This window comes from Pan paniscus, chromosome 4, assembly GCF_029289425.2.
Source record: "Pan paniscus chromosome 4, NHGRI_mPanPan1-v2.0_pri, whole genome shotgun sequence".
NCBI lineage: Eukaryota > Metazoa > Chordata > Mammalia > Primates > Hominidae > Pan > Pan paniscus.
In genome coordinates this window covers 71795550-71821156 of record NC_073253.2, presented here as the reverse complement: position 1 = coordinate 71821156, position 25607 = coordinate 71795550, and the positions used below count along the sequence as shown (strand labels likewise).

General features: G+C 38.9%; 1 protein-coding gene across 1 annotated transcript in view; it reads right to left on the bottom strand.

The window, feature by feature from the left end:
• Positions 1-25607, bottom strand: part of LIFR (LIF receptor subunit alpha) — an 82977-nt gene that overhangs the window by 42143 nt on the left and 15227 nt on the right. Inside the window, exons 2-5 of the mRNA XM_034960150.4 lie at positions 14672-14832; positions 12895-13009; positions 11324-11463; positions 7597-7760 (exon numbers count right to left, since the gene is read on the bottom strand). Of these exons, the coding sequence (XP_034816041.1) occupies positions 7597-7760; positions 11324-11463; positions 12895-13009; positions 14672-14813 (561 nt within the window). The 5' untranslated portion in view covers positions 14814-14832. The remainder of the gene's footprint in view (positions 1-7596; positions 7761-11323; positions 11464-12894; positions 13010-14671; positions 14833-25607) is intronic.

The following is a 25607-nucleotide window of genomic DNA, read 5'->3' as shown; positions in this document are numbered from 1 at the left end:
CAGTGCCTGGTGAGCTCTTCCCAGTGTGTGCAGCACACAGCTCCCACTGCTGGACACAGAGACCACGGACAGACAAGTGCCTCACAAACGAAACATGAATGCAAAGTGTTCTTGATTTTTAAATTATCATAAAATAATAGCATTAGTGCAAAATAATAGGATTATATCATAAAATGACTGATCACAAGCAATTCTGTCTTAAATACTGACATTAATAACGTACTATTAATAAAAATGCCCTGAGGCATTTTCCCTTACTTTACAGTTCTAAAGAAATGTGTTCTTTCTCATTGCTTCTTGCTATTATTTTCCCAAATTTTTTCCCAAAAGTAGGGAATTACTGCCTTGTCATTGGCTGACTTACGCATGTTGTAGAAAGAGCTATATGGTTTTAGCATAACAGTCCCTTCATTTAAGTTTGATTTCACTCACATTTCAGAGTGTCCCTCTTTAATTCTAGTATTCTCTAGTTAGTTCCTCCTCAAGTTACATTAAAAATTTAAAAAGCCTCGTCCCTATCCATCTGACAAAGGGCTAATATCCAGAATCTACAAGGAACTTAAACAAATTTACAAGAAAAAAATCAAACAACCCCATCAAAAAGCGGGCAAACGATATGCACAGACACTTCTCAAAAGAAGACATTTATGTGGCCAACAACAAAAAGGTCACCATCAGTGGTCATTAGAGAAATGCAAATCAAAACCACAATGAGATACCATCTCATGCCAGTTAGAATGGCGATCATTAAAAAGACAGGAAACAACAGATGCTGGAGAGGATGTGGAGAAATAGGAATGCTTTTACACTGTTGGTGGGAGTGTGAATTAGTTCAACCACTGTGGAGGACAGTGTGGCAATTCCTCAAGGATCTAGAAGCAGAAATACCATTTGACCCAGCTATCCCATTACTGGCTATATACCCAAAGGATTATAAATCATTCTACTATAAAGACACATGCACACATAGGTTTACTGCAGCACTATTCACAACAGCAAAGACTTGGAATCCACCCAAACGCCCATCAATGATAGACTGGATGAAGAAAATGTGGCACATACACACCATGGAGTACTATGCAGCCATAAAAAAGGATGAGTTCATGTCCTTTGCAGGGACATGAATGAAGCTGGAAGCCATCATTCTCAGCAAACTAACACAGGAACAGAAAACCAAACACCGCATGTTCTCACTTATAAGTGGGAGTTGAACAATGAGAACACACGGACACAGGGAGGGGGACATCACACATCGGGGCCTGTCAGGGATGGGGGGCTAGGGAAAGGATAGCATTAGGAGAAATACCGAATGTAGATGATGGATTGATGGGTGCAGCAAACCACCATGGCACGTATACACCTATGTAACAAACCGTCAGTTTTGTACATGTATCCCAGAATTTAAAGTGTAATAAAAAATTATAAAATTTAATAAATAAAAAAATAAAAAGCCTTGTCCCTAAAGGGAGTAGTGACAAATAATATTTGTTTAGCAGCTTTACAGATATACTATTTACTTTGCAGACCCCAGAGCAAATATTGCCACTTTACAAAAGATACAAACTAGGTTTGAGGAGTTATCCTAAGCCTGTAAGTGGTAACCCAGAATGCAAAATGTTAGGCCATAATGACAAGTTAAGCAATATAATTTAAATAAATAATACCTTTAAGACAGCACCTGTAGAACTGTATCAAAGCTAGCTGCAAATTAGATTAACAGACAAGACTTGCCATTAGAATCAAGAAAAGTGAGAGTCTGCAGGCTTTAAGGCTGGGCGCGGTGGCTCATGCCTGTAATCCCAGCACTTTGGGAGGACGAGGTGGCCAGATTACAAGGTCAAGAGATCGAGACCATCCTGGCTAACACGGTGAAACCCCATCTCCACTAAAAATACAAAAAGTTAGTCGGGCGTGGTGGCATGTGCCTGTAGTCCCAGCTACTGGGGAGGCTGAAGCAAGAGAATAGCTTGAACCCGGGATTTGGAGGTTGCAGTGAGCCGAGATCATGCCACTGCACTCCAGCATGGGCAACAGAGCAAGACACTGTCTCAAAAAAAAAAAAGAAAAAGGATGGGCTTTAAAATAAGAAGTAGGCAGATGGGGCAAAAAAGTGAGACCCCATCTCTATGAAAAAAAAAAAAAAAACAGCTGGGCACAGCAGCATGCACCTGTAGCCCCAGCTACTCAGGACACTGAGGCAAAAGTATCCCTTAGGAGTTTGAGGCTGCAGTCAGCTATATGATCATGCCACTGTACTCCAGCCAAGTTGACAGAGCAGAACCCTATCTCTAAAAACAAATGAATAAAATAAAATAAAATAAAATAAGGAGTAGGATTTGACCTGGGTCTTGAAATGCAGGTTCGAGTAGGATACGTGAGAAGGGGAGGACATTTTAAATTAAAATATATATATTTCTTATAAAATATAAATTGTAGCAGTTAAGAGCAGACTCTGAAACCAAGCTGCCTGGGTTGGAATCCTGACTCCACCACTTAAAGTCTTCCTGTGACTCTGTATCATCTGTAAAATGGGAATAATAATAGTATCACCCTCCTGGGACTGTTGTGAGGATAAAAAGAATCAAGGTATACAGTAATGTGCTATATAACAATACTTCAGTCAATGTGGGACCACATATACCATGGTGATCCTATAAGATTATAATGGAGCTGAAAAATTCCTATTACCAAGTGACATCATAGCCAACATAATGTCATAGTGCAACGTATTACTCATGTGTCTGTGGTGATGCTGGAATAACAAACATACTGTGCTGCTGGTATAAGAGTATAACACATATAATTGTGCTCTGTACATAATACTTGATAATGATAATAAATGACTATGTTACTGGTGTATGTATTTAGTGTACTACACTTCCTATCATTATTTTTGAGGGCACTCCTTCTACATGTTTTTAAAAGTTAACTGTAAAACAGCCTCAGGCAGGTCCTTCAGGAGGTATTCCAGAAGAAGGCATGGTTACCAGAGGAGATGACAGCTCCATGCATGTTACTGCCCCGAAGACCTTCCAGTGGGACAAGATGTGGAGGTGGCAGACTGTTATACTGATGATCCTGGCCCTGCGTAGGCCTAGGCTAACGTGTGTGTTTTTGTCCTTGTTTTTAACAAAAAAGTTTACAAAGTTAAAGAAAAATAATTTTTAAAAATACAAAAAAGCTTATAGAGTAAGGATATAAAAATATTTTTGTACAGCTGTACTATGTGTTTGTTTTAAGCTAAGTGTTAATACAAAAGAGTCAAAATATTTTTTAAAAATTAAAAGTTCTGAAGTAAAAAAGTTACAGTAAGCTAAGGTTAATTTATTACCAAAGAAAGATAAAAAGTTTTATAAGTTTAGTGTGGTCTAATTGTACCATGTAGACTACAGTGGTGAATAGTCATGTCCTAGGCCCTCAATTCACTCACTGACTCACCCAGAGAAACTTTTAGTCCTGCAAGCTCCATTCACGGTAAGTGCCTTATACAGGTGTACCATTTTTTATCTCTTTAAACATTTTATTGATACATAGTATTTATGGGATACATCTGAGTATTGGTTACATGCACAGAATGTGTAATGATCAAGTCAGGGTATTTGGGGTATCCATTATCTCATGAGTATTATCATTTCTGTGTTGGGAACATTTCAAGTCTTCTAGCTACTTTGAAATATATAATACATGGATGCTAACTACAGTCACCCTACTTGACTATCTAACACAGAACTTATATCTTCTATCTAACTGTACATTTGTACCCATTCACCAACCTCTCTTCCTGCCCGTCCCACCAACACACCCTTCTCAGTCTCTAGTATCTATCATTCTGTTACTAATAATATCTTTACCTCCATGAGATCAGCTTTTTTAGTCTCCATGAGTGAGTGAGAACATACTATATTTATCTTTCTGTGCCTGGCTTATTTCGCTTAGCGTTGTGGCCTCCAGTTCCATCCTGGTTGCTGAAGATGACATGATTTCATTCTTTTTTATGGCCAAACAGAATTCCATTGTGTGTATATATCACATTTTCTTTATCCACTCATCTACTGGACACTTAGGTTGATTCCACATATTTTCTATTGTGAATAGTGGCATGATAAACATGTGAATTCAGGTAACCCTTTAATACACTGATTTATTTTCCTTTGGACAGATACCCAGAAGTGGGACTGCTGGATCTACAGGAGTTCTCTTTTTAGTTTTTTGAGAAATCTCCATACCGATTTCCATAGTAGTTGTACTAATTTACATTCCCAGTCGCATTGTATAAGAGTTTCCCATGCTCCACATCCTCACCAATATATAAGTTTTTTTTGTCTTTTTAATAATAGCCATTCTAATAGAGGTGAGCTGATTTGATTGTGGTTTTAATTTGTATTTCCCTGGTAAGTAGTGATATTGAGCATTTTTTCATACACCTGTTGTCCATATGTCTTCTTTTGAGAAATGTCTATTCATGTCCTTTGCCCACATTACAATGGGAGTATTAATTTTTTAATTGTTGAGTTGTTTTAGTTCACGGTAGGTTCTGGATATTCGTCCTTTGTTGGATGAATAGTTTGGAAATGTTTTCTCCCATTCAACCGTCTCTTCACTCCACTGTTTCCACTGCTGTGCAGAAGCTTTTTAGTTTAATATAATCTATCTTTGCTTCTGCTGTCTGTGCTTTTGCAGTTTTAGCCATAAAATCTTTACCTGGACCAATGTCCTGTAGTATTTTCCCCATGTTTTATAGTTTCAGTCTTATGTTTAAGTCTTTCATCTATCTTGAGTTGATTTTTGTATATGAGAGACAGAGATCCAGTTTCATTCTTCTGCATATGAATATCCAATTTTCCCAGTACCATTTATTGAAGATGATATCCTTTCCCCAACTATGTATGTTCTTGGTACCTGTGTCAAAGATAAGTTTGCTATAAAAACATAGTTATTTCTGGATTCTCTACTCTGTTCCACTGGTCTATGTATCTGTTTTTATACAAGTAACATGCTGTTTTGATTACTATAGATAACCTTTTAATATATTTTGAAGTTGAGTAGTGTGATGTCTCCAAGTTTGTACTTTTACTCAGGACTGCTTCAGCTATTTGGGTTTCTTTTGACTTCATACAAATTTTAGGATTGTTTTTTCTATTTCTGTGGAAAATGACATTGGCATTTTTGTAGGGACTGCATTGAATCTAAATGTGCAGATTGCTTTGGGCAGTTTGGTCCTGTTAATGATATTAATTCTTCCAATCTGTAAGCATGGAATGTCTTTGTGTCCTCTTCAATTTCTTTCATCAGTTTTGTAGTTTTCCTTATAGAGATCTTCCAACTACTTGGTTAAATTTATTCCTAGGTACTTTATTTTTCTGTAGCTATTGTAAATGGGATGGCTTTCTTGATTTTTCAGCCAGTTCATTATTAGCATATAGAAACACATCTCATTTTTCTATATTGATTTTACCTCCTGCAACTTTACTAACTTTATTTACAGATCTAAGTTTTTTGGGGGAGTCTTTACGCTTTTCTAGATACAAGATTATATCACCAGCAAAGAGGGACAATTTGACTCTCTCTTTCCCAATTTGGATCCCTGTTATTTTCTCTCTTGCCCGACTGCTCTGGCTAGGACTTCCAGTACTATTGTTGAATAAGAGTGGCGTAAGTGGTCCAGTCTTTGGGTCCCGGCAGTGGAAGTGGTAAGCCAAGTATGCCTGTCTTTGGACCCCAGGATGGCATTCAATGGCCCCATTGTTAGTGGGTCCAAGGAGGCCAATTCTTGAGCGTCCAGGTGGCTTGCTTGGATGCTGGTATTGAGACTGGTGGGCTGGGTACATTCTCAGGCCCCTGGCCAGCAGGTGTGGTGTGGGTGATGGCAGTAGCAGTGGTAGGATAACCCTCTGGGTCTTGAGCAGTGCACTCTGGTGCTGGCAGTAGATACAATGTGCTGAGTGGGCCAGTCTTCAGGCCCGCAGGTAGCATGTGCAGTAGGTGCCAGCTGTGGTGGTAGCAACAGGGTGTGTGGGCCCAATCTCAGGCCCCTAGAAGAGGTGCTCAGGTGCTGATGGTGGTAGACTAGGCTAGGTGATTCCTAGGTCCATAGGCTGTAAGTTCTGGCACCAGGGCAAGGGAACAAAGCTGGGTGGGCTTGTCCTCAGGCCCTCTCGTAGTACATGTAGACACTAGCTGTGGTAGGCAGGCATGCGGTGTTCCCCATGCTCCCTCCAGAATGCTCAGGTGGACAGCAGCAGTGGCTGTGCTGTGGCCCTGCTACTGAGGAGGAAGAGATTGCTTTCAATGGTAGCCATAGGCATGCAAGTGGGGAACGCACAATTTGCATTCTAGTCTCAGTAGCTGTAGTCTGCGCTTCACTCACGCTTCAGCCTTAGTGGTGGCACATCACGCCACACTTGTGCTTCAGCAGTTGCAGGCAGGGGACTCTGGGCACATGGAATGCACTTTAGCAGTGGAGCCACTGCTGGTGTTCTGCTGGCTGCCTCACTTTCCTCTTCCTTCCCTGCTTTAGGTGCTTCCTGTCACTTCTCTTGAATCCCGATGCTCTCTCTAGGATGATCTATTTGAAGTGTGAAGATCTACTATTTCCTATCTTGGTTCTTCTTTGTAGAGAAGGTGAGTACGAGGTGCCTCTAGTCAGCCATCTTGAAGTCCCTCCTCCATTTAAAGTCTTCTATACCATATTTTTACATATCTTTTCTATATTCAGATACAGAAATACTTACCAATATATTACAATTGCCTCCATTATTCAGTACAGTAACATGCCATGCAGGTTTGTATGTGGCCTAGAAGCAATAGGCTATTGTCCCATATAGGCTAGGTGCTAGCTGACTATTGTTATTTTAGGAATGAAATACATGGGCTGTCAAAGAGAAACAATAAGAAAGTATGAAATATAGAATAATCTTTTTTATTATCTTTACTATTTTATCTATGTACTTGAGCAACTTGAACAAATAAACTGTAAAATCATGAGATGGTCTTCTAATTCTTAAACCTGTAACTAAGCAAACTCCAAATCTATCAAGAAAAAGAGTAAAAGGCTGAAAGGGAGCATTTCCAGGTAACAGCTGTCAAACTTTTCATAACTGTTGTTCATTACTCCTTAGAGGCCATTCATAAACAGGATTGAAAAAACGAGAGAGGGAAAAAGCATGTACTGATAAATTCAAGCTTATAGATTTATAAAAAAAATTCTCTATGGCTAAGTTCTGGCTAAACATGCTTCAAAACATTAGACAAAGGTAAAATAATACACTAAATTAAATGTGCACTTTCATTTACATAAAAACATGCATATAAACAAGTCCAGACAGGAATACACAAAAACAGTACTTACTATTTTCAAGTGGTAGAATCACGGCTTATTTCTCCCCTAATTTCCTATGCTATCTGTAATGGTTACACATCATTTAATAATTAACAAGTGATTTTTAAATCATGCATGATGTTTTTAATGAACCCTGAAAGGTATCTGATTTACTTCCTAAATAATCCAAAAGTTCACTGATACCACCTTAAGGCTTCTTAAAAAAAATTATTCAGTTTCTTTAATGTCATAGGAAGAAAATCTATGTTCAAACTTACTAATTTTACGAGCTCCATACTCTCTTTACGTTGAACTTTAATTTCCCAGATAACATTTGAGCGGTGTGGAAAAACTGAACCCCTGTCGTTCCACTTTAGGTATAATGTAGAGGTTGAGAAATCAGCAGACAAATTCAAGATCTCTGGAGTATCTGGAATTAAGGCTTTAAAAAGAGGAAACAAAAGAGAAAACTTAGTAAAATAAGTAATGATTCTTCATACTGTAACGCCACTAATCAACTACTTATAAACTCTATTCCTTCTTGATCAAAAAATCAATAATCAAGATTTAAAAGGAAACTCTAGAACCCAGTAATAAGGACATGGACTGAGATGCCATATATGGAAAAGATAAAATGTCATGGATATTTCAAAGAAATGATTGGATCAAAGAAATGAAGGGTTGGTTCTAATGAGAAAGGGAAACGACTAATATTCTCTCAAATTTCTGAAAAAGGGGAACATATATATTATTTATCTGTAGAGGTAGCTCCCAATGCTTCATCAGCCAAATTTAAGAAAATTATTTATTAGCTGGCTGTTTCAAATCCACAGCACATTTTCTAATACAAACAGCAACTAGGTTTCCACAGTACTCTAGTGTCATTTAGTCAGGAACCTACAGGTAGGCAACATCAGAGAGAAGAAAACGAGTTTCCTCTGTATGGCTGTAGGGCAGCCCTAAGAAAATAACAAAATATAGAAAGCTTCCTTTGGTAAAGGCTTCTCTCTGTTTTCTCTGCAGCTGTCTCAGGCATCTCCTGGTGTCAAGAGTCTCTCGTGCTGGGGGATGTCACCCACTTGAGAAATGCTATGAGCATTACTGATTTTAGATACCATTAAACAGTAGCAGGATTGTCTCAGTGACTAAGGCATTGAGTTAAGAAGCCAGTGGTTACTGTGCAGAAGTAGCAGGATATAAGAAGTGTGTCAGAAAGGTTCCTTTATCAGTAGTATGCAACACAGACTGCGGGGGATTGAGACAGGGGATAAGGTGACCAATTAGGAGACCACTGGAGCAATCCTGGCTAGAGTGACAAGGATATAAACTAAGATGCCATCTATGGAAAAGATGTCATGGACATTTCAAAGAAATGACTACATCAAAGAAATAAATGGTTGGTTCTAATGAAAAAGGGAAACAACCAATATTCTCTCAAGTTTCTAGCTCAGAAAGCAGCAAGAGGAGCAAAAGGAATCGGGAACCACTGTGAAGAGACACAGAAGCCTGGCTATGGATGAGTAAGGGTCAGGGGAAGAAGACACCATGGAGTCAGAATGTGGATGCAGACTTAAAAGGAACTCATTGAGTGTAGTGGTAGGAAAGAGCATGAACACAAAGACATAAACCAGCCAAAGCTCCTTTTAGGGGCTGCCAATAGACAATTACACCTTCAAGGAGCCAAAAACACCAACATGAATCCAGAGAGGGAATCCTAGAAGCAGAAGGAAACCAGAGAAAATCCAGGATCATCGAAATAAAAACAAATAGTTGTTACCTGTGCCAAATAAAACAGTTTATAGAGGAAGACTGTGGAAAAACCACTGGCGAGGCTACTGTTAATATCTGAGAAAGAAGTTTAGGAGAACAGTGGGCTCTGAAGCTGCATTACAAAAGGTAAAGAGAAAAAAATCCATGCTCAAAGGTTTGGGCATCTCCTAGGGAGAATCCAGGACACTAAAAAAGGTAGCAGGAAGAGTAATGTATCCTTGAAAATCATTAACTCTCCCTAAGGGCGGATAAATCATGGAAAATTTTGGACCAATGGAAAACAAAGAAGGTATGAGCATGTTCCATTCTATGAAATGTAGACTTTCTGGTTTGAGAATCAGAGAGACTTGGACTTTCTTGCATGTTTCCTCCTCAAATAACAGTAAAGTAAAGGTGAGTTAGAAGAAATCCATAGACTCACCCTTTCTTGCCTCATTTCTATCCTAGAAGCTCAAGGACCAATTACATATAGTCATGGTAAGCCCAAAACTGCAGGACAGTGCAGGGCTAGGGTAGCTGAATATGCTAAATAGCAAAAAGGGCAGAACAAACCAATACACATTAATCTCGGAACTTAAAAATAGTTATTAAAAATAGGTTTAACTCAAATTTGCCCAATACAGTGTTCGACACTGGATTTATGTAAAGTGTTTAGGGCTGTACAGGACACAGAACATGTGGATTTACAGTCTAAACTACAGAGCAAAGTCAACAGTTACACAGCTGTATAAGGACAGTGGAGGATGCTTTAAAAAGAAGTTTTAAGTGGGCAGCTCCTTGTGGAAAAGGAAAAATGCAGACAAACGAGAGGCAAGAAGTTGATTTAGTGCCAGGACAGGGAAAGCTCAGGGTGCCAGTGTGACCAGAAAAGAGCAAGAGGCTTCCAAGAACACAGCTATTCTTTCAAATGATTCAGGATGTCACATGATGTAGTAACTTACAATTTATGAAACACGGGAGTATTTTACTAAGACAACGCTCATCTTTAAAATGCTTCCCTCCCTGAAAAGTCCACATAATTTACATTTTATTTAAATAGCAGTGGGCTACTCTTAAAAATACAAGTAATATCCAACATTTCAAGCTAAAGACAGTAATGGCCATAATTACAAGTACAAGGATTTTTAAAAGCCACTGCTCCCTTTCTTTTCTTTATAGCATATAGGGAAGTTTCCCCTAAGCTCCCATTAACTGCCATCTGCATTTCTTTGTGCTAAACAGACATGTGAGGACAATGTTAACTTGCTTTCTAGAAACTCAGATAGGGAAGAAATTTAATGAAAATCTTTCTTATTTTCTTCTAATGCTAATTCAGCTTTACCCATAATCTACGTGCTCCTGCTTCCTTAGGACATAAGAAGATAAGAGTATTCCCAGCTTTTTTTTTACAGGACCCACATTCTGCTTCAGAATGACCCAAATTTTCAGGTGATTTTAAGAAATGCAGAAATTAAAAATCTTATGAAGACTTTTTCATGCTTACACATGGTAAGTACAAACTTTACTGTGTGTGTGTGTGTGTGTATATATATATATAAAATCTTGTTTGCTTTATATAATTTAGAAAGCATCTTTAGATCCACAGACACTTAATTTTCATACTTTTATTTAGTAGCAAATTGTCAAGAGATCCAGATCCTCTAAAGGACAGCTATACATGCATTGCAGAGCTTCTCTTGCACACAGTAGGTGCTCAAAGATTTGCTAATGTATCCATCTCCTCCGTTCCTTACACTCACCTAATTTGCTTTTCAATTTTCTTATCCCAATACTGTTATTCTAATCACGATCAGGACCATTATTATTTATAATGCTACCAATACATTACATGATATGTAAAACACAGTGAACTATTAATCGACTGAGTCTCCTACAGTCTGTCTTGATTTGCCTTTCTGATTCTAATACTGTCATTTTTCAGTAGCTTCCCAGATAAGACTACACCCTAGAGCAAGGGGCATCTGAGAAATTCTGGAAGGTACGCAGGAGTCAAGGGGGCTAAAGAAAAGAGTATGGAACTGAGAGAAGGAGCCTGAATTCTGGGCTATTTTGACTGGCCAGAAGAAAAGTTTGCTTCCTTCTGATCTTGGCTACCATCTACAATTCATAGGGAGGTTGCTGAGTGAATTAAAAGTAATAGCATAACACATGAAATTCAAAAAACTAGAAAGCACCACAATACTAACAAGTGACACTTGACTTACTTTAAAATTGAGTTTGTTTTCAAATACTTACAAACGTTTTGTTCATTTAGTGTGAATTTACTTGTAGAACTTCCAAAATCATGTAGAGAATTTATTGTTATTTCATAATCACCATGTGCAAGAGCTGGAATTTTAATACTGGTTTTCTCCAACTGATAACAAGAACGGGACCTGTAATAAGAAGTTGAATTTTAATTAGCAAATAAAATTAATAGTATAATTTTCATAAAAATTTGGTTAACACAAAATACAATGGAAAATACTTTATGCCCTCTCTGTTGCAAAAACATGATAGGTTGTACCACATTTTAAGACTGAAAAAACAGATTGATAGTAACTTTACCGATGTGGGGGTAGGAAAAACAACCTCATTGTACCAAAAGTAGAGTAAGCATAGATGACTCCAAACAGCTGGAGTTTTTGCATGCCTTTCAAAATCCCACCTCAACCTTCCCTTTGTAGGCTGACTTCCACTGCTCACACTCCACCCCTTCACTGAGGGACCAGTGCATCACAGCGCTCCTCATGCTAGGATGATGTTCAACGGATGCTGATGAAGGAAATGAAACTGGCAACTCCCCTGCTCCTCTGCCTTGGCTCATGGTTTATTCTTAACAGAACTTCCTCTTCAGTTCTGTTTTCAAAATGCTTCCAGTTCCCCTGGTATCTCTTACACAAAATGATATTTTCCTCTCTTGTTCCACAGCCCTTGATATCTCTCCAGAGCATGCTTATATTCCTTATACTGTTGTTCATATATGTTTCAAACTTCTTATAAAAATGTTTACTTTACTGAAAGGACTTTCCATGCCTCTTGCATTCCTGCCCCCACCAACTACCCAGCCCCAGCCTTAGGGCTGGGTGCTTAGGACTCTGGACTTGAATGGGTCCAGCTTATCTCCTTCTAAACCTCTCACATGGTGAGGCTTCTTTAGGCATCAGCAATGCAAAAACACCTGAATTCTCCAAATCACGCCATCTCATACATTCAAGCCATTGTACTCAATATTCTTTCAGGGTAGAATGTCCTCCTATTCCTTTTCTGCTGAGAAAACTGACTGTGCCTACTCCAGAATTACACCTCCTCTGACAGCCTTTCTAGACATTCATACTCCTAGTGTCCACTCCCTTGCACAAAAACCACAGCCTTGCTACTATTTGTTTATTGTGACCTCCCAGGGGAGCAGGGGGCCAGAACTAACTTCCTCTCTGTTTGGCCTGTGGTGGGCATGTGTGCTCTTCAGCAAAGTTTTCAGGCTCCCCCTTCTGGACTCACACTAAGACCGTCCTTCCCTGCCTCTCTGAAGCAAGGTATGGCCATGTGGCTTTATTTGGTGGCAGAAATCTGAGTGACAGTCTTATCTACCAGATCTGCACTGAAAGCCACTGCAGACTCTGTCCCCTCTTCTCACCTTGCCATCACACCTCATAACGCCTGGTGCCCTACAGCAGAAAAATGAGGCAGAGGTCACGGCAGACTCTGCTGGACACAGAACACAAGCAGGAAATAACCCTTTAGTTTCACAAGCAACAAGGTAAGAACTGAGGGTCGTTTCTGCAATTCAACCTAGCTCATTGTGAATTAAAGTAAATTAAAATTACCTGTTTTCAATGCAAACTTCATAATCAGTACCACGGCCTGTTCCAGAGGATGCTTTCCAAGAACAGTTCCACACTTGCAAATTGTTAGTTACACACTTCAAATCATGAGGAGCCCCTGGAGGAGACACACACACACACACACACACACACACAGACACACATAAACACAGAATATGCTGAATAAGTCAACTGCACTCTAAAAAGTCAACCATTTTCAGTTGTAAGCACAAGCATGTGTGTCTGCAGAGAGCCCATGTTTTTTTTTTTCAAAGAGATGATCCTGCAGTCATGGGAGTGGACTGGTTTTCTATTTCTTTTTGCAGCTTTGGTTAAAAAAAAAAAACTAAAGGGTAAACTGATGAAAGTGGGCCAGCTACTAGACCATTTTGGGGTTAGGCTGCTATCAAAAATTCCACTTCCAAGCAACTAAGACAAATTAAGGGAGTGAGTGGCTAGTCATGTAGATTCAATAATGGGACCAAGAGAGGGCTTGAGGGGATTCTAGCACCTCTTGAATCTTCAATAGCCCCACTTAAGGAAAAAACAAAAAACAAAAACAAAGAAGTCTTAAGTAAAAATGATGTGCCTTCCAAGTTTTTAAACAAAACTCTGAAACTCCTAGTCAACCCCACTTCATTGCTTGCTACCAGACTGCCCCCTTGGTAGAACTCCCATAACTAATCTTTAGGTTATTATGAAGTATATTAAATTTAAACAGTAATAAACTCATGAGTTCATTTGAGAAATATATTTTTGGTGTGGGCCTAAACAATTGGAAAGTAACAATTCAGAAGATTACAATCCTACTAGTACTTATTCACATCTATAAAGTAACATTACACCATGGAATATGTAAGCACTATGCAATGAAAAAAGTCACCCCGAAAAGAAAATGAGTAAAAAGAAGGGGGGTATAAGAGAGAGGGAAAGAGGGAAGAAAGGAGGGAAACAAGGGGAAAAGGCAACTATAGAATAAAAAAGGTAGTCCATCTCAGATTCTATAAATGTTTATGAAAAATGTTTTTGTTTTTGTACATGGTTGGTACGATATTCACTGTAGCAATAAATTATAAAGCTATTTATATGACAGAAAAACAAATATTACATTAAAAGTACTCACATTATAAAGCAGCACTAATCATAATAATAAAGTAATTTAATGAATGACCTTGGAGAAAAGAGATCTGTTTAAATATGGAAATAATATAAAAACTAAACCAACGGGCAGGAGGATGATAATTTCTTTATATAAATAAGCTATAAAATATCTACATAAACATTCTTAATATATTTAAGATGTAACATAATACATTTAAAAATATTTGGATTTCATTGATATGATATTCTAAAAAGGTAACATTATAGAGACAGAAAACAGTGTCTATGGAGACAAGGCAGTGCTGGCAGGGGATGGGCCTGGGAGGGCTGACTACAGAGGAGTCAGGAAGCTTTTGCAGTGCTGGGGCTGTTCCCTATCTTGATTGTGCTGGTGGTTACATAACTACATTCATTGTCAAAACTCACAGAACTGAATCTTAAAAAGGCAAATTTTATTGTATGTAAATTATATTTTAATTTTTCATGGTAAAATAATATTTTGATCTATCATTAAGGATCTTTTTAAAAGAAACTAAAAGTACATAGAAAAAAGGTGACAAAAAAATGAATTTTAACCAACAAAATCCTAAAGGGGTCAATAAAGCAACAAAATTGCTTCGTCATCAAAATGGAAATAAAACTGCAATCTGTTCATTCTCTGGAAGGCTGATGCACTTACCCTTTTTCTGGCTATTTACTTGATTCATTAGATATAGAAGAATAAATGCTGATAACAGCCACTGGAAATTTGAAGCAGTCCTCATTCTTTTATTGTCCACCATCCAGGATGGTCGTTTCAAACATACGTAAATATCCATCATCTGTGCAATGCAGTCAGTCCTAGGTTAGGAGAGGAATTCCAGATGGTGTTCAGATTGTTCTGAAGGCTCACCTTATACTGTGCACACAAACACTCAAATAGATTCTGACAGATTCTGAAACACTGTACATTTAGAGACTTTGGAGATACTCAAACTCAAGCTTCCCTGGCTTGTGGAGACATCAATAATTGGACACAGCTGTTGCTTTAGGTATCTACTACGAGGCCAATTTTCAAATGATGGGCTTCAAGTTAAAGATCATAACTATAATTATAAAATTACAACGAAATTATAAGCACATGGCTATCAACTCTACTCCAACTCTACTAAAATGTAGAAAAGCAGTGCATGAGACTGAATTTTTGACAATTTTAAGTGATACCTGGATTGATATTTTTATGTATTTTATTAGTACGTTAACTTGTGTTTAGTCATTTATGACAAGTTATATTAGTTTTGTCTCCCATTTACATGGTGTTGGAAAGTTTCTATTTCATACAAATTTAATAATTTAAAAAGAAAAAACTAGGGTAACAGTATGGAGATGATACACATTGGACATTTAGGGATCCCCCAGAGTAATGAAATTCCCATCCACCCTTCATCCTTTCTTCCTAGAGGGACACCACCAGCCAACAAGATCCTTATGATACACTGAAAACTCTTGTGTCAGACCTAAAATTGCCTCATTTATTACAACATTGGCACAGGGCACCAAAGATCACAAAACATACAAGCAAAGGCTAAAATATTAAAGAGAAATTTAGGATAACCAAAAGGAAAATAAAAAGTACTTCCAGAGAAAATGGGGATGATATAGGAAACAAGAAAACTTAAAAGAAAAAAAAAGAACCTAAAAAACTCTAAATAGTGTCCTCTGAGCAAACATGGCATAACTATAAAAAACAAGAGGATGCAATGAAAAAGGAATAACAGGAAATAAAAATAGCTCTTAGAAGTTAAACACATTGTCTGATATTAAAATTAAAATAAGAAAAAGATTGAGTAATCTTTCAGAACAAAATACAAAAAAAAATTGAAAATGTGGGAAAAGAGATAAGAAATGAAGACTCGATAAAGGAAAGGAGATCCAACACCTAAATAACTGGAGCCCATTGAGAGAATTCGAAAAAATATTTTTCTTAGTGAAAGCAGATGGCAAGATCTCTTCTCGGCTACTGTCAAGTACTGTCAAAAACCCAGGAAATGAATCCCAAATAGCTTAATTATAACCATAACATGCAAAAGGCGTGAGCACACATTTCAAAAGTGTTCTATTATTTTCTGGATGAATGAATAACTTCCTAGTCAATTCCAGGGTCATTGAGTTTACTTAGTAGAATGAAAATGTATTCACAAAATGTCTAAAATGCCAGTTGCTGAATTTATAGAATTATACAACTGTACAAGAATAACTGAGTAATGGAGCCAAACATGACCGTAATACTCAAACTCTGACTAAAATAATCATAAACCATATTCACTGACTGGCTAAACATTATCTTGAAATGAAACAGTCCCTCACTACAAGTTTCGATTATTCTAAAAAGAGACACAGGCCCTACAGCCATGCCAGGAAGAAGTGCAAGAAGGGGTGGAGGGAGGCAGCTGAGAAAGAGCTCTGGACCAGGTGCTTCCAGATTTAGATGCTAATCTTGGCTCCATTACTAATTAGTGGTATGGCTGAGGGTAAATCACTTAATCCCTCCCTGCTTCAGCCTCAACCATTGGAGCAGAGAGGCATGCTCTCTATTCAGGATCCACATAAGAGACTTCCCAAAGCGAAGCTGTAATATTCCATTCCTGCTGGCAGGGAACAGGCACGCAGACAGTAGCGAGCTCGCACAAAGCCTATGCCAGCAACAGCCACGGATCAAAGACTCTGCTGAGGAGGTCAGTAAGCAGGAGGAAGGCGATGCCCAGGGACAGAAGGATCAACGGCAGTGTCACTGAAGCCTGCTTAACTTAAGCAGGATAATAAAGAAGACTTTCTGGTGTGATACATTTACACAGAGAATTCTGGGCAAGTCTATTTGGGCAACACAATATTGTGCTTATAACACATCAGACTTCCCCACCAAGCAAAACTTTCAAATGGACTTACTGTGGGCCAGAACAATACACGAACAGAGCCTTCCGAAGTACTTTCAGAAAAAAAGTGATGCTTGTGAAGCTTTTCTCTGCTCACTCCTGATAGAAACATTGTCAGAATTCACTTTTTTCCCCTGTCAATGCCTTATTCCTTAGAGGAGCACAAATTTTTATACAATTTCAGGAGCTAACTTTCAAAATTAGGATGCAGCAACAGGGTGCAAATGCAAATATGCAGGGGCAAAGCAAGTAACAAACGTGTTCACAGCAGGTGCAAACTGCAGCCCCTCTGCCTAGCATAAAAGTGGCAGCCACCAGCCTCATTTTGCCAAATATGCTGATTTTTCCAGATGAGGTAGAAATCTGGCATTTTAAATGAAACACCAAAGTTTGTAAATGTGAGAAAATAATGCATATGTTTTACACATTCTAAAGGCCAGACAAAATATGCTCATGGGCAGTATCCTTCCTGCCCAAGGGTGACCAGTTTGTTTCCTATACTAATTATTTTAAAGGACTTAAAAAGTCAATAAACCCTTCTGCTAAAGAAAAGTAATCATGCAGAATAAATCTGTAAGATTGTTGAACGGAAAGAAAAATATCTGGTTCTATTTCTTTACACATATGCTGACTTCAATCTTAGACCATCATAAAGCATAGGCAGAACTTGAGCCTGGGGCCCCACATGGCAAAGTTCGGTCCTGTCAACACGGGCCCCTGAGCTTTTAAAGGCCTTGTTTGTGAAGATGAGTGTTCACACATGTACTTTGACTTGTATTTTTCTCAACCTTGAGAATTCTGGTTCCAGTGTACATGAGGTTTAGGGCTTTTCTGCCGAAGAAAATTAGAAAAAAAGAGTTGAGAAAAGTAAAGCTAAATACCAGAAACTAGTCCCAACACATTTTGTTGCTTATTTTGTCTCTGTTCCCCTGTCCCCCAACCCCTCTCTCTATATACATAAATATGGTGGCGGTGGTGGGGACAGGTAGGTAGAGACAGATCAGGAAACGTGACAGAGAGTGAGTTAGCATGTCCTGCTGGCACGAACCTAGCCTGGTGGCACTGAGGCCTCCAGCCTTGTGTGCAGAAGGAGGCCTCAGGCAACACCTGCACAGTCAGGGTGAAAGGAATCAAGACAGCCCAAAGCATCTTTTATCTCAAGAATCTATCTTTTTGCCATACAATAAGATGACTCCCTTGTCATTAATTCTCAAAAGAAATTAAATACTAAGCTGGAACACTCGAGGGAGAAAAGACTCTGAACTACTGTAAAGGTAAATAAGCCTACGAGTGGGTCACCCATCCACAGGAGTGGAGATGCTGGGAGTTGAGAAAAACAAGTGCAATCACACAGGCAGTAAACAGTACCCGCACTGCTCATTTGTATTCTTCCTAGTGTCCCTTTCTTTACTGTTTCCTAGGAGGAAACATCAACGTTGTTTAAAAACTTTGACCAGCAACTATTTTCCTTATCCCATTTCCTTCCCACAAGATCTTAAATTCCTCCAGCATTAGCTCCCAGTGAAGAAGGCTTTTCAGGATCATAAACTCTGCAGTTTGGTAGACTCCATTGTGTTATTGAAGTGAAGTGTAGGGGCTCTTCAAGTTAAAAGAAAGAAATACTTACGAAAAACATAAACTTGGCCAGACTGAGAAGTTCTATCTGGGAAGACTAGACTGTACAGGAAGGCATGAATAGCTTTTCAGAAAGAGGGAAGCTGGAACAAAGTGATGTTTCAAGGAGATTAACTAGGACATAGCTGCAGTAACAAAGATGTATGCAAAATTTATCAGTATATAGGTCTAGTCCTAGCAAAAATCTAGTCCTCAAAGAGCCCACATAACCCAGCACAAGGAATTTGAAAAGACTGATACCAAGATGCATCACTGAGAATATCAAAATATCTGTATCAAAGATGTTACAAGTTTCCAGGGAGTGGAGGCCATACACAAGGGCTCAGGAATAAGAACAACATCAGAATAAATTACTCAAGTCAGGCCTCTGTGACTTGCGGTGTGAGTGTGGACAAACCCCCATTGTAACACAGGGATGGTGACAGCACCACCTCCAGAGCAGGTTACGGGTGTACATGAGACACTGGGTGTGTGACCCATAAATATTCTTGAGAAGGGGAGGAACACACCAGACTTTTTAGCAGTAAAAGCTAAAAAGAACACCTTCCAAAATACAAGTGAAAATTATTTTCACACTTGAATTCTATACTCAAACTGTTGAGTGGATAACATATATTTTACAAAGACATGCAAAATGTCAAAAGATATATCACCTTCCGTGTACCCATTCTCTGGAAGCTACTGCAGGACATGACTGACCAAAATGAGGTACAAAACAAAAAAGAACAAGAGAGAAAATATACAATCCATACAACTGGAGTCGGAACCTAGAAAGAGGCCTTGCACACTGCCTCTGCTGTGTGTCCGGGCCACACTAAAATGGCTGCCATTCCACAGCTGCCAGACCCTTCAGGACTCCTTAGGCCAGCACCCTTTTTCCCTTCTTGCTAATTTCATCTGCACCCTCCTCAAGTCAGCAGTGATGCTCCTAGCAGGAGGTATGTTTGTCATTGCCTCTGAGAGTCCACAGGTTAGATGCCATCTGCTGCTGCTTCCACAACACTTTAATTATATCTATGTCATGGGGTTGCACAATTCATGTTCCATAGGCCAAATCTTACCCGCCTCTTGATTTTGTAAATCTTCCTAGAACACAGCCACGCCCATTAGTTTAAGTATAACCTATGACTACTTTCCCATGACAATGTTAGAGCTGAGTGGCTAAGATAGAGATTGAATGGTCCACAAAGCCTAAAATATTTACTGCCTGGCCCTTTACAGAAAGAGTTTGCTGACTTCTGCTCTACTGCTTCACTTCCTAATCTTATAATTCTCCCTACAGACCGTCAGATCCTTGAGAGCAAACACATCCGAGTTCACTGTAACCCTCAGTGTCCAAGCAGTACCTGGCACAAAGCAGACACCAAAAACTCTAAGCCAGCTGGCTGAATGAATACCAAGGCACAAATGATTATATGCCCACACAGTATACTTTCATTGTTAGGCTGCATGCTAACCCAGGTACTGCCAACACTAAGAACCCAAGTTAAAGCTCTGGCTCCCAAACTGCACTGAGGCACCCCAAGACACCAAAGCAAACTGACAGAGCTATCACAGAATATCTAAGTTTTTGAAGGAAACAAAGTGACATCTGTCCAACACTCTGAAAACCGTTAGTTCAAGGTAGTCCACAGTTTCAATATTTGCTCATGCTACATTTTTTTGTGTGACATCGTATCTTTATCTTTGGTGAAGAGAGGGAGGGACTAGTAATTGCTGGGATAAAACACAAGTACTACCCAAACAAATCAATGTAGAAATGGAAATGAGGGTGCTGGTTTCCAAGATTTGGGAAGCTATGCAGTACTCAATAGCTTCACACATCTCATCAGTAATTAAGGCTTTTTAAGAATGAAATAAAAATACTACCATAGACCCTTCATATCCCAGGGTTCTGCAACCACAGATTCAACCAACCTTGGATTGAAAATATTCAGAAAACAAAACCAATAAAAGACAACAGTACAACAATAAAAAAACAGTTAAAAAAAAAAGTACCGTTTAACAACTGCTTACATAGCGTTAACACTGTATTAGGGATGATTTAAAGTAATCTAGAGATGATTTAAAGCATATGAGAGGATAAGCACAGGTTATATACAAATACCACACCATTTTATATTAGGGACTTGGCATCCAAAGATTTTCACATCTGTGAAGGTCTTGGAACGTGCCCCCACAGAGATAGAGGGACAATTATATTTTTCCTTTTAAGTGGATACACGTTATTTCTTCAAACTGCTACTAAAGTGCTTGATCATAAATACTCATTAAATTGTTTGGACCCAGCTATTTCATAAAGAGAACTGTTAGGTAATTCTTTTGACTACAAGCATCATAAAAAACATTAACAAAACACGACGGGCACTGTGAACTATGACAGTCTGGGGACCTGAGTTAGAGGATAGCTTGGCTGCTTAGGGATTCCACTGTATCATACTTCAATATGCGTTCTGCACGTAGGAAAATAATATTGAAATTTAACATTTGCTACATTATAAAGACAAATCTATCACTGTGCATAATGCAGGATATTCATTCCCCAAAATAACTTTTTGGTCTATTATTCAAATAGAATAATCTTGTCAATTTTTTTTTCTTAATTCCTTTGCATTTCCTGGGAACTTTTAAAAATAGACTGTCTTCCAAAGTTTTTGTTTTTCAGGATCCTCCATGTCAGTTTTAGTAATCTCCATTGCAGTGTGGACTTCCCTGTTAATTCAAGAGCCAGTCCATTATGAACCTCAGCATGTCAAAACAAGTTTGAATACATCACTTCCATGCTTAAAATTCTCCAAAGGCTCTCCACTGCTTCAACACACAGTTCCAGTTCCATACTGTGGGCACAGCCCTTCGAGACGGCCATGAACCCCTTCCTCTCCATACCGCAGCAGCTCCCCAAACACTCCACATTCCCTTTGGTCTCAAGGCCTCTCCCAAAACCACTGCCTCCAATGGAGTGCCCCCTGCAATGTCTCCTATATTTCCCATTCTTCCATCTTTCGGGACTCACTCTATCATACTTTAGAGTAACATCTGACTACTCATATCCCACCTCAACTACGCTATAAGAGTGACTGGTATGTAACAGTCTTCAATAAATATAAATGTCTACCAAACGAATGAACTTGTTTCTTCCCTTTTAACGATGAAGTGCTCTATTATTAAACAACCTGAAGAACATTCCTCCCATAAATCTTTAACATGCAGGAAAACATGACGAAAACTTATCTCTAAAAAGAAACAGGAACATCTCCATTTCCCAGTACTTCTCACTAATACCAAGGATTGTCTTTAAAAAAAAAAAAATTATTCTGTTGGGCCATAAATGGCATTTCTTTTTATTGCGTAATTAAAATATCCTTTCATATGTTTATTGATAATTTGCAATGCTTTATTTATAAGCTGTTTATTCTCTTTTGCCCCTTTTTCTAATTGGGCATTAATCATTTCCTTAATGATTGCTAAGAAAAAAAATCTTAATATGCATATTAACTCTGTTACATACATAGCAAATAGATTCCCCAATCGCTTTTACTTTCCAGTGAGTCTTTTGTTTAACTCTTACTAGATCAGATTTCTCTATTTTGTCCTTTGTGGTTCCTAACCATAAAGGTTTTTCTCATGCCGGGACTATGCAAATTGTCCTGATGTTGCCTTCAAGTACATTTAAGGTGTTTCACATTTTAAGCTTCATGCCATATAAAATTAATTTCAGTGTACAGTTGAGTCAAGGACCCACCTTTTCTGTTTCCCTCTAAGTGGTTACCACTTATCCCAACACCACTTATTAGGTAATCCATTCCTTCTCTCACCGACTTGAGATGCCATTCAGATTCTATTCCTACTTAGCTTCCGTGGTGGGACTCCTTAGCCCACTGCTCCTTCTATCCTTCACTTCCTGACTGAACAGTATTATCTGTGCTTGTGGCTATAACATCACTTGTATGCTAATTACTTCCAAATCCGTGTTCCCAGGATTGGCCTCTTCCCAGTTACAGATTAACCATTCACTAGACAATTTCTTGCTTACTTACACAAATCCACTCAAGTAAGATTCCTTCAGGCATGACAAAATATTCTGATGCTTCATATCCACTTGGATATTTCAGATTCCTCAAAAACTCCAGATGTACTGAATTAAGCTCACTTTCCCCTCCAAACCTGCTCTCTTGTAGCCCCGTCTTAGCCCATGGCACCAGTGTCTTCTGAGTAACCCTGACTCTTCCTTCTTCCTCACACCTCCCACCTGACTTGCCACTTTTACCTAAAACATGCCTTGACTCTTTCCCCATCCTCTCCCTCCAGTCCATTTCTACTGCTTTGGAGGCTGAGGCCCTCCTCACTCTCTGGCATACGTAATTTACAACCCTCTGGCAAGGGCCTCACACAATCCATCTTCCATAGTGAGTTGCAAAGCTTTAAATAGCATCTATATCACTAACCCTATCATTCTTTGAAGCTCCAGGCCAAATATCAGAAGGCTGGCCCACCAACAGCTCAGACAACCGTCCACACTAAAATTCACACGTCTATTCCGCAATCTTCTTCCACCTCCTCTACTCCTTTCCTAGGGGCATCTCTTCCTCTTGGTTCTCTCTTTTTTTTTTTTGAGACGGAGTCTCGCTCTGTCGCCCAGGCTGGAGTGCAGTGGCGCGATCTCGGCTCACTGCAAGCTCTGCCTCCCGTGTTCACGCCATTCTCCTGCCTCAGCCTCCCGAGTAGCTGGGACTACAGGCGCCTGCCACCGCACCTGGCTAATTTTTTGTATTTTTTAGTAGAGACGGGGTTTCACCGTAGTCTCGATCTCCTGACCTAGTGATCCGCCTGCCTCGGCCTCCCAAAGTGCTGGGATTACAGGTGTGAGCCACCGCGCCCGGCCTTCCTCTTGGTTCTCATGCTGACCACTATGTCCAACCAGACACAGTGCTCTGTTTATGCTCCCACTGGACATCAATTTCCCCTTTAGGCATTGTTCTTATCATACCAGGTATTATGGAAATCATTCTCTCCTTTCCTTCCACCCTCTTTTCCACTATAAGCTAAGATCAGAGCCTTATCTTTGTAAAATCCGTAATCTAGGAGTGCTTTATATCCACCACACGTACAAGATTTATTTGGTGACTGAAGCAAATCCATTCAAATAGAGTCCTCGGTGAGGACTTAAAATATTTTCATACTATTCAGTTATTTGTCTACATTCTGAAGAGTAAGCTGACAAACTTTATGCTTTTGAATGAACCTGTTTGCTATACAAAAATTCATTAATAAAAAGAATACTGGCTCAAATTGAAGTTTTTTTGGTTTTTTTGGGGGGGTAATACATAGAGTAAAACTATCCCTAAAGGCCTTTCTAAATTCTAGGAGGGGGAAAAATACTAATTACACAATAATTCTATCTAGGTAACATGCTGGTTTTAGCTAACTCTACCATGTAAAATATAATTTATACATATATTTCAGATATTATGCATTATTTAAATACTGTTTATTAAGGAGCAGCCACTTTTCTAAGTTCTTTCAATGCAAAATTGGATTTAATTTTCGTATCAATCCTATAAGGTCGGTATTATTAATATTATTTCCCTCTTTTTATAATAAGAAAACTGAGGCACAGAAAGGTCATACAGCTAGTAAGGAGCAAAGTGGGATCTGTAGCCAACTCTGACTGCAAATCTCAGCTCCAGGCCATTATACTAAACTGTAAAATGAGCAACTAAGCTGGAGTCAGAAGTCCTGGACTCCAGTCCCTATTCTACCACTCAATAGGTGACAGGTAGGGGCTCGCAGATAAATCACCTAACATCTCAGGTCTTAGCTCTCAAATTACACAACTAAGACCCAGCACCTGCTTTCCCTACTTTAAGTATCATAAGAAACTTACGGTTGTTTTGTTTTCAGAAAACCTTGTTTGTCACCTGCAGGAACAAACTGGTAGATGTACAATGTGATTAGAAATTCAGCTCTCCCCCGACCTGTCCGGTGAATACTGTTGCTGGGGGAAACACCACCTGCTCTACCAAGCACTTCCACTAATCACATTATAACAAAGATCAGACAGTCTATGTTCAGAGAACAAATGGAAAATAACTGCCATCTTACTGTTCTCCTTCCAACTCTAAGTACACTTTTAATTGGTTAAGCTCTCAACTCAGCAGGTGCAAACTCAAACATACTCCAAGAGCCAGCCAGATGAAATGACTGGAGCCATTCACATGACACAGGCTGGCGGGCAGCCCCTCGCCAGCTCCTTGTGTCTGTATTACACCACAGAGGACGAGTGGCCAGTACAGCCACAGATCTTCCAGTTTTTCCAAAAGGGCAGGAAATCCAGGTTGTTGCTTTTTTAGTTTTTATTATTATTATTATTATTATGAAATATCCTTATTTTTAAATGCTGGCAATTAATTCCAATTTAAAAAAAAAACACTATGTGGGCCAAACAAAATACATTTGCAAGCCAAATATAGTTCTTAGGGAACCAGTTAACCTGTCACAAAATGTACTGGCATTAAAAAATTCTTGTCTTGCTGCTGAAATAATCTTAAAATATAAACTGTTTTAAGACCTAGATTTCAATGCACAGATGTTGACCAAAATGTGCCTGAATGCTTTCTTAACATTCTTTAGGGTCAGAATCTGAAGCTTTCCACTCCAAAATAATTCAAAATTTTTTTCTTTATGACATTATTTAACCCCAGATATCAAAATCTTAAGCATCATCTTAGATTATGCTTCTCAAAACAACAACTAAAATAAAGCCTTTAGCTCTGGCTTCAGACCACGGTCTACAACATCTAAGCAGGTGAAACATCTTCTATGTAAGAGTGGAACAGCATATGAAAAATATAACAGCACCTAAAATAACTGATATTTGGCAAAGCTATTTCAGAAAGGGGCATTCTTGTTAAGAAATAAAATCCTACAGACACAGAGGCCTGTGAGCTTGATAACTGATCCTGGATAAGATGATCAACAGTATTAAGAAAGGAATCCTAGAAAACCTCAGACCCATGCACGTCAGCCCATCCTTAGCCTCGACTTGATAAGCTGTTGTACTGGGAAAAG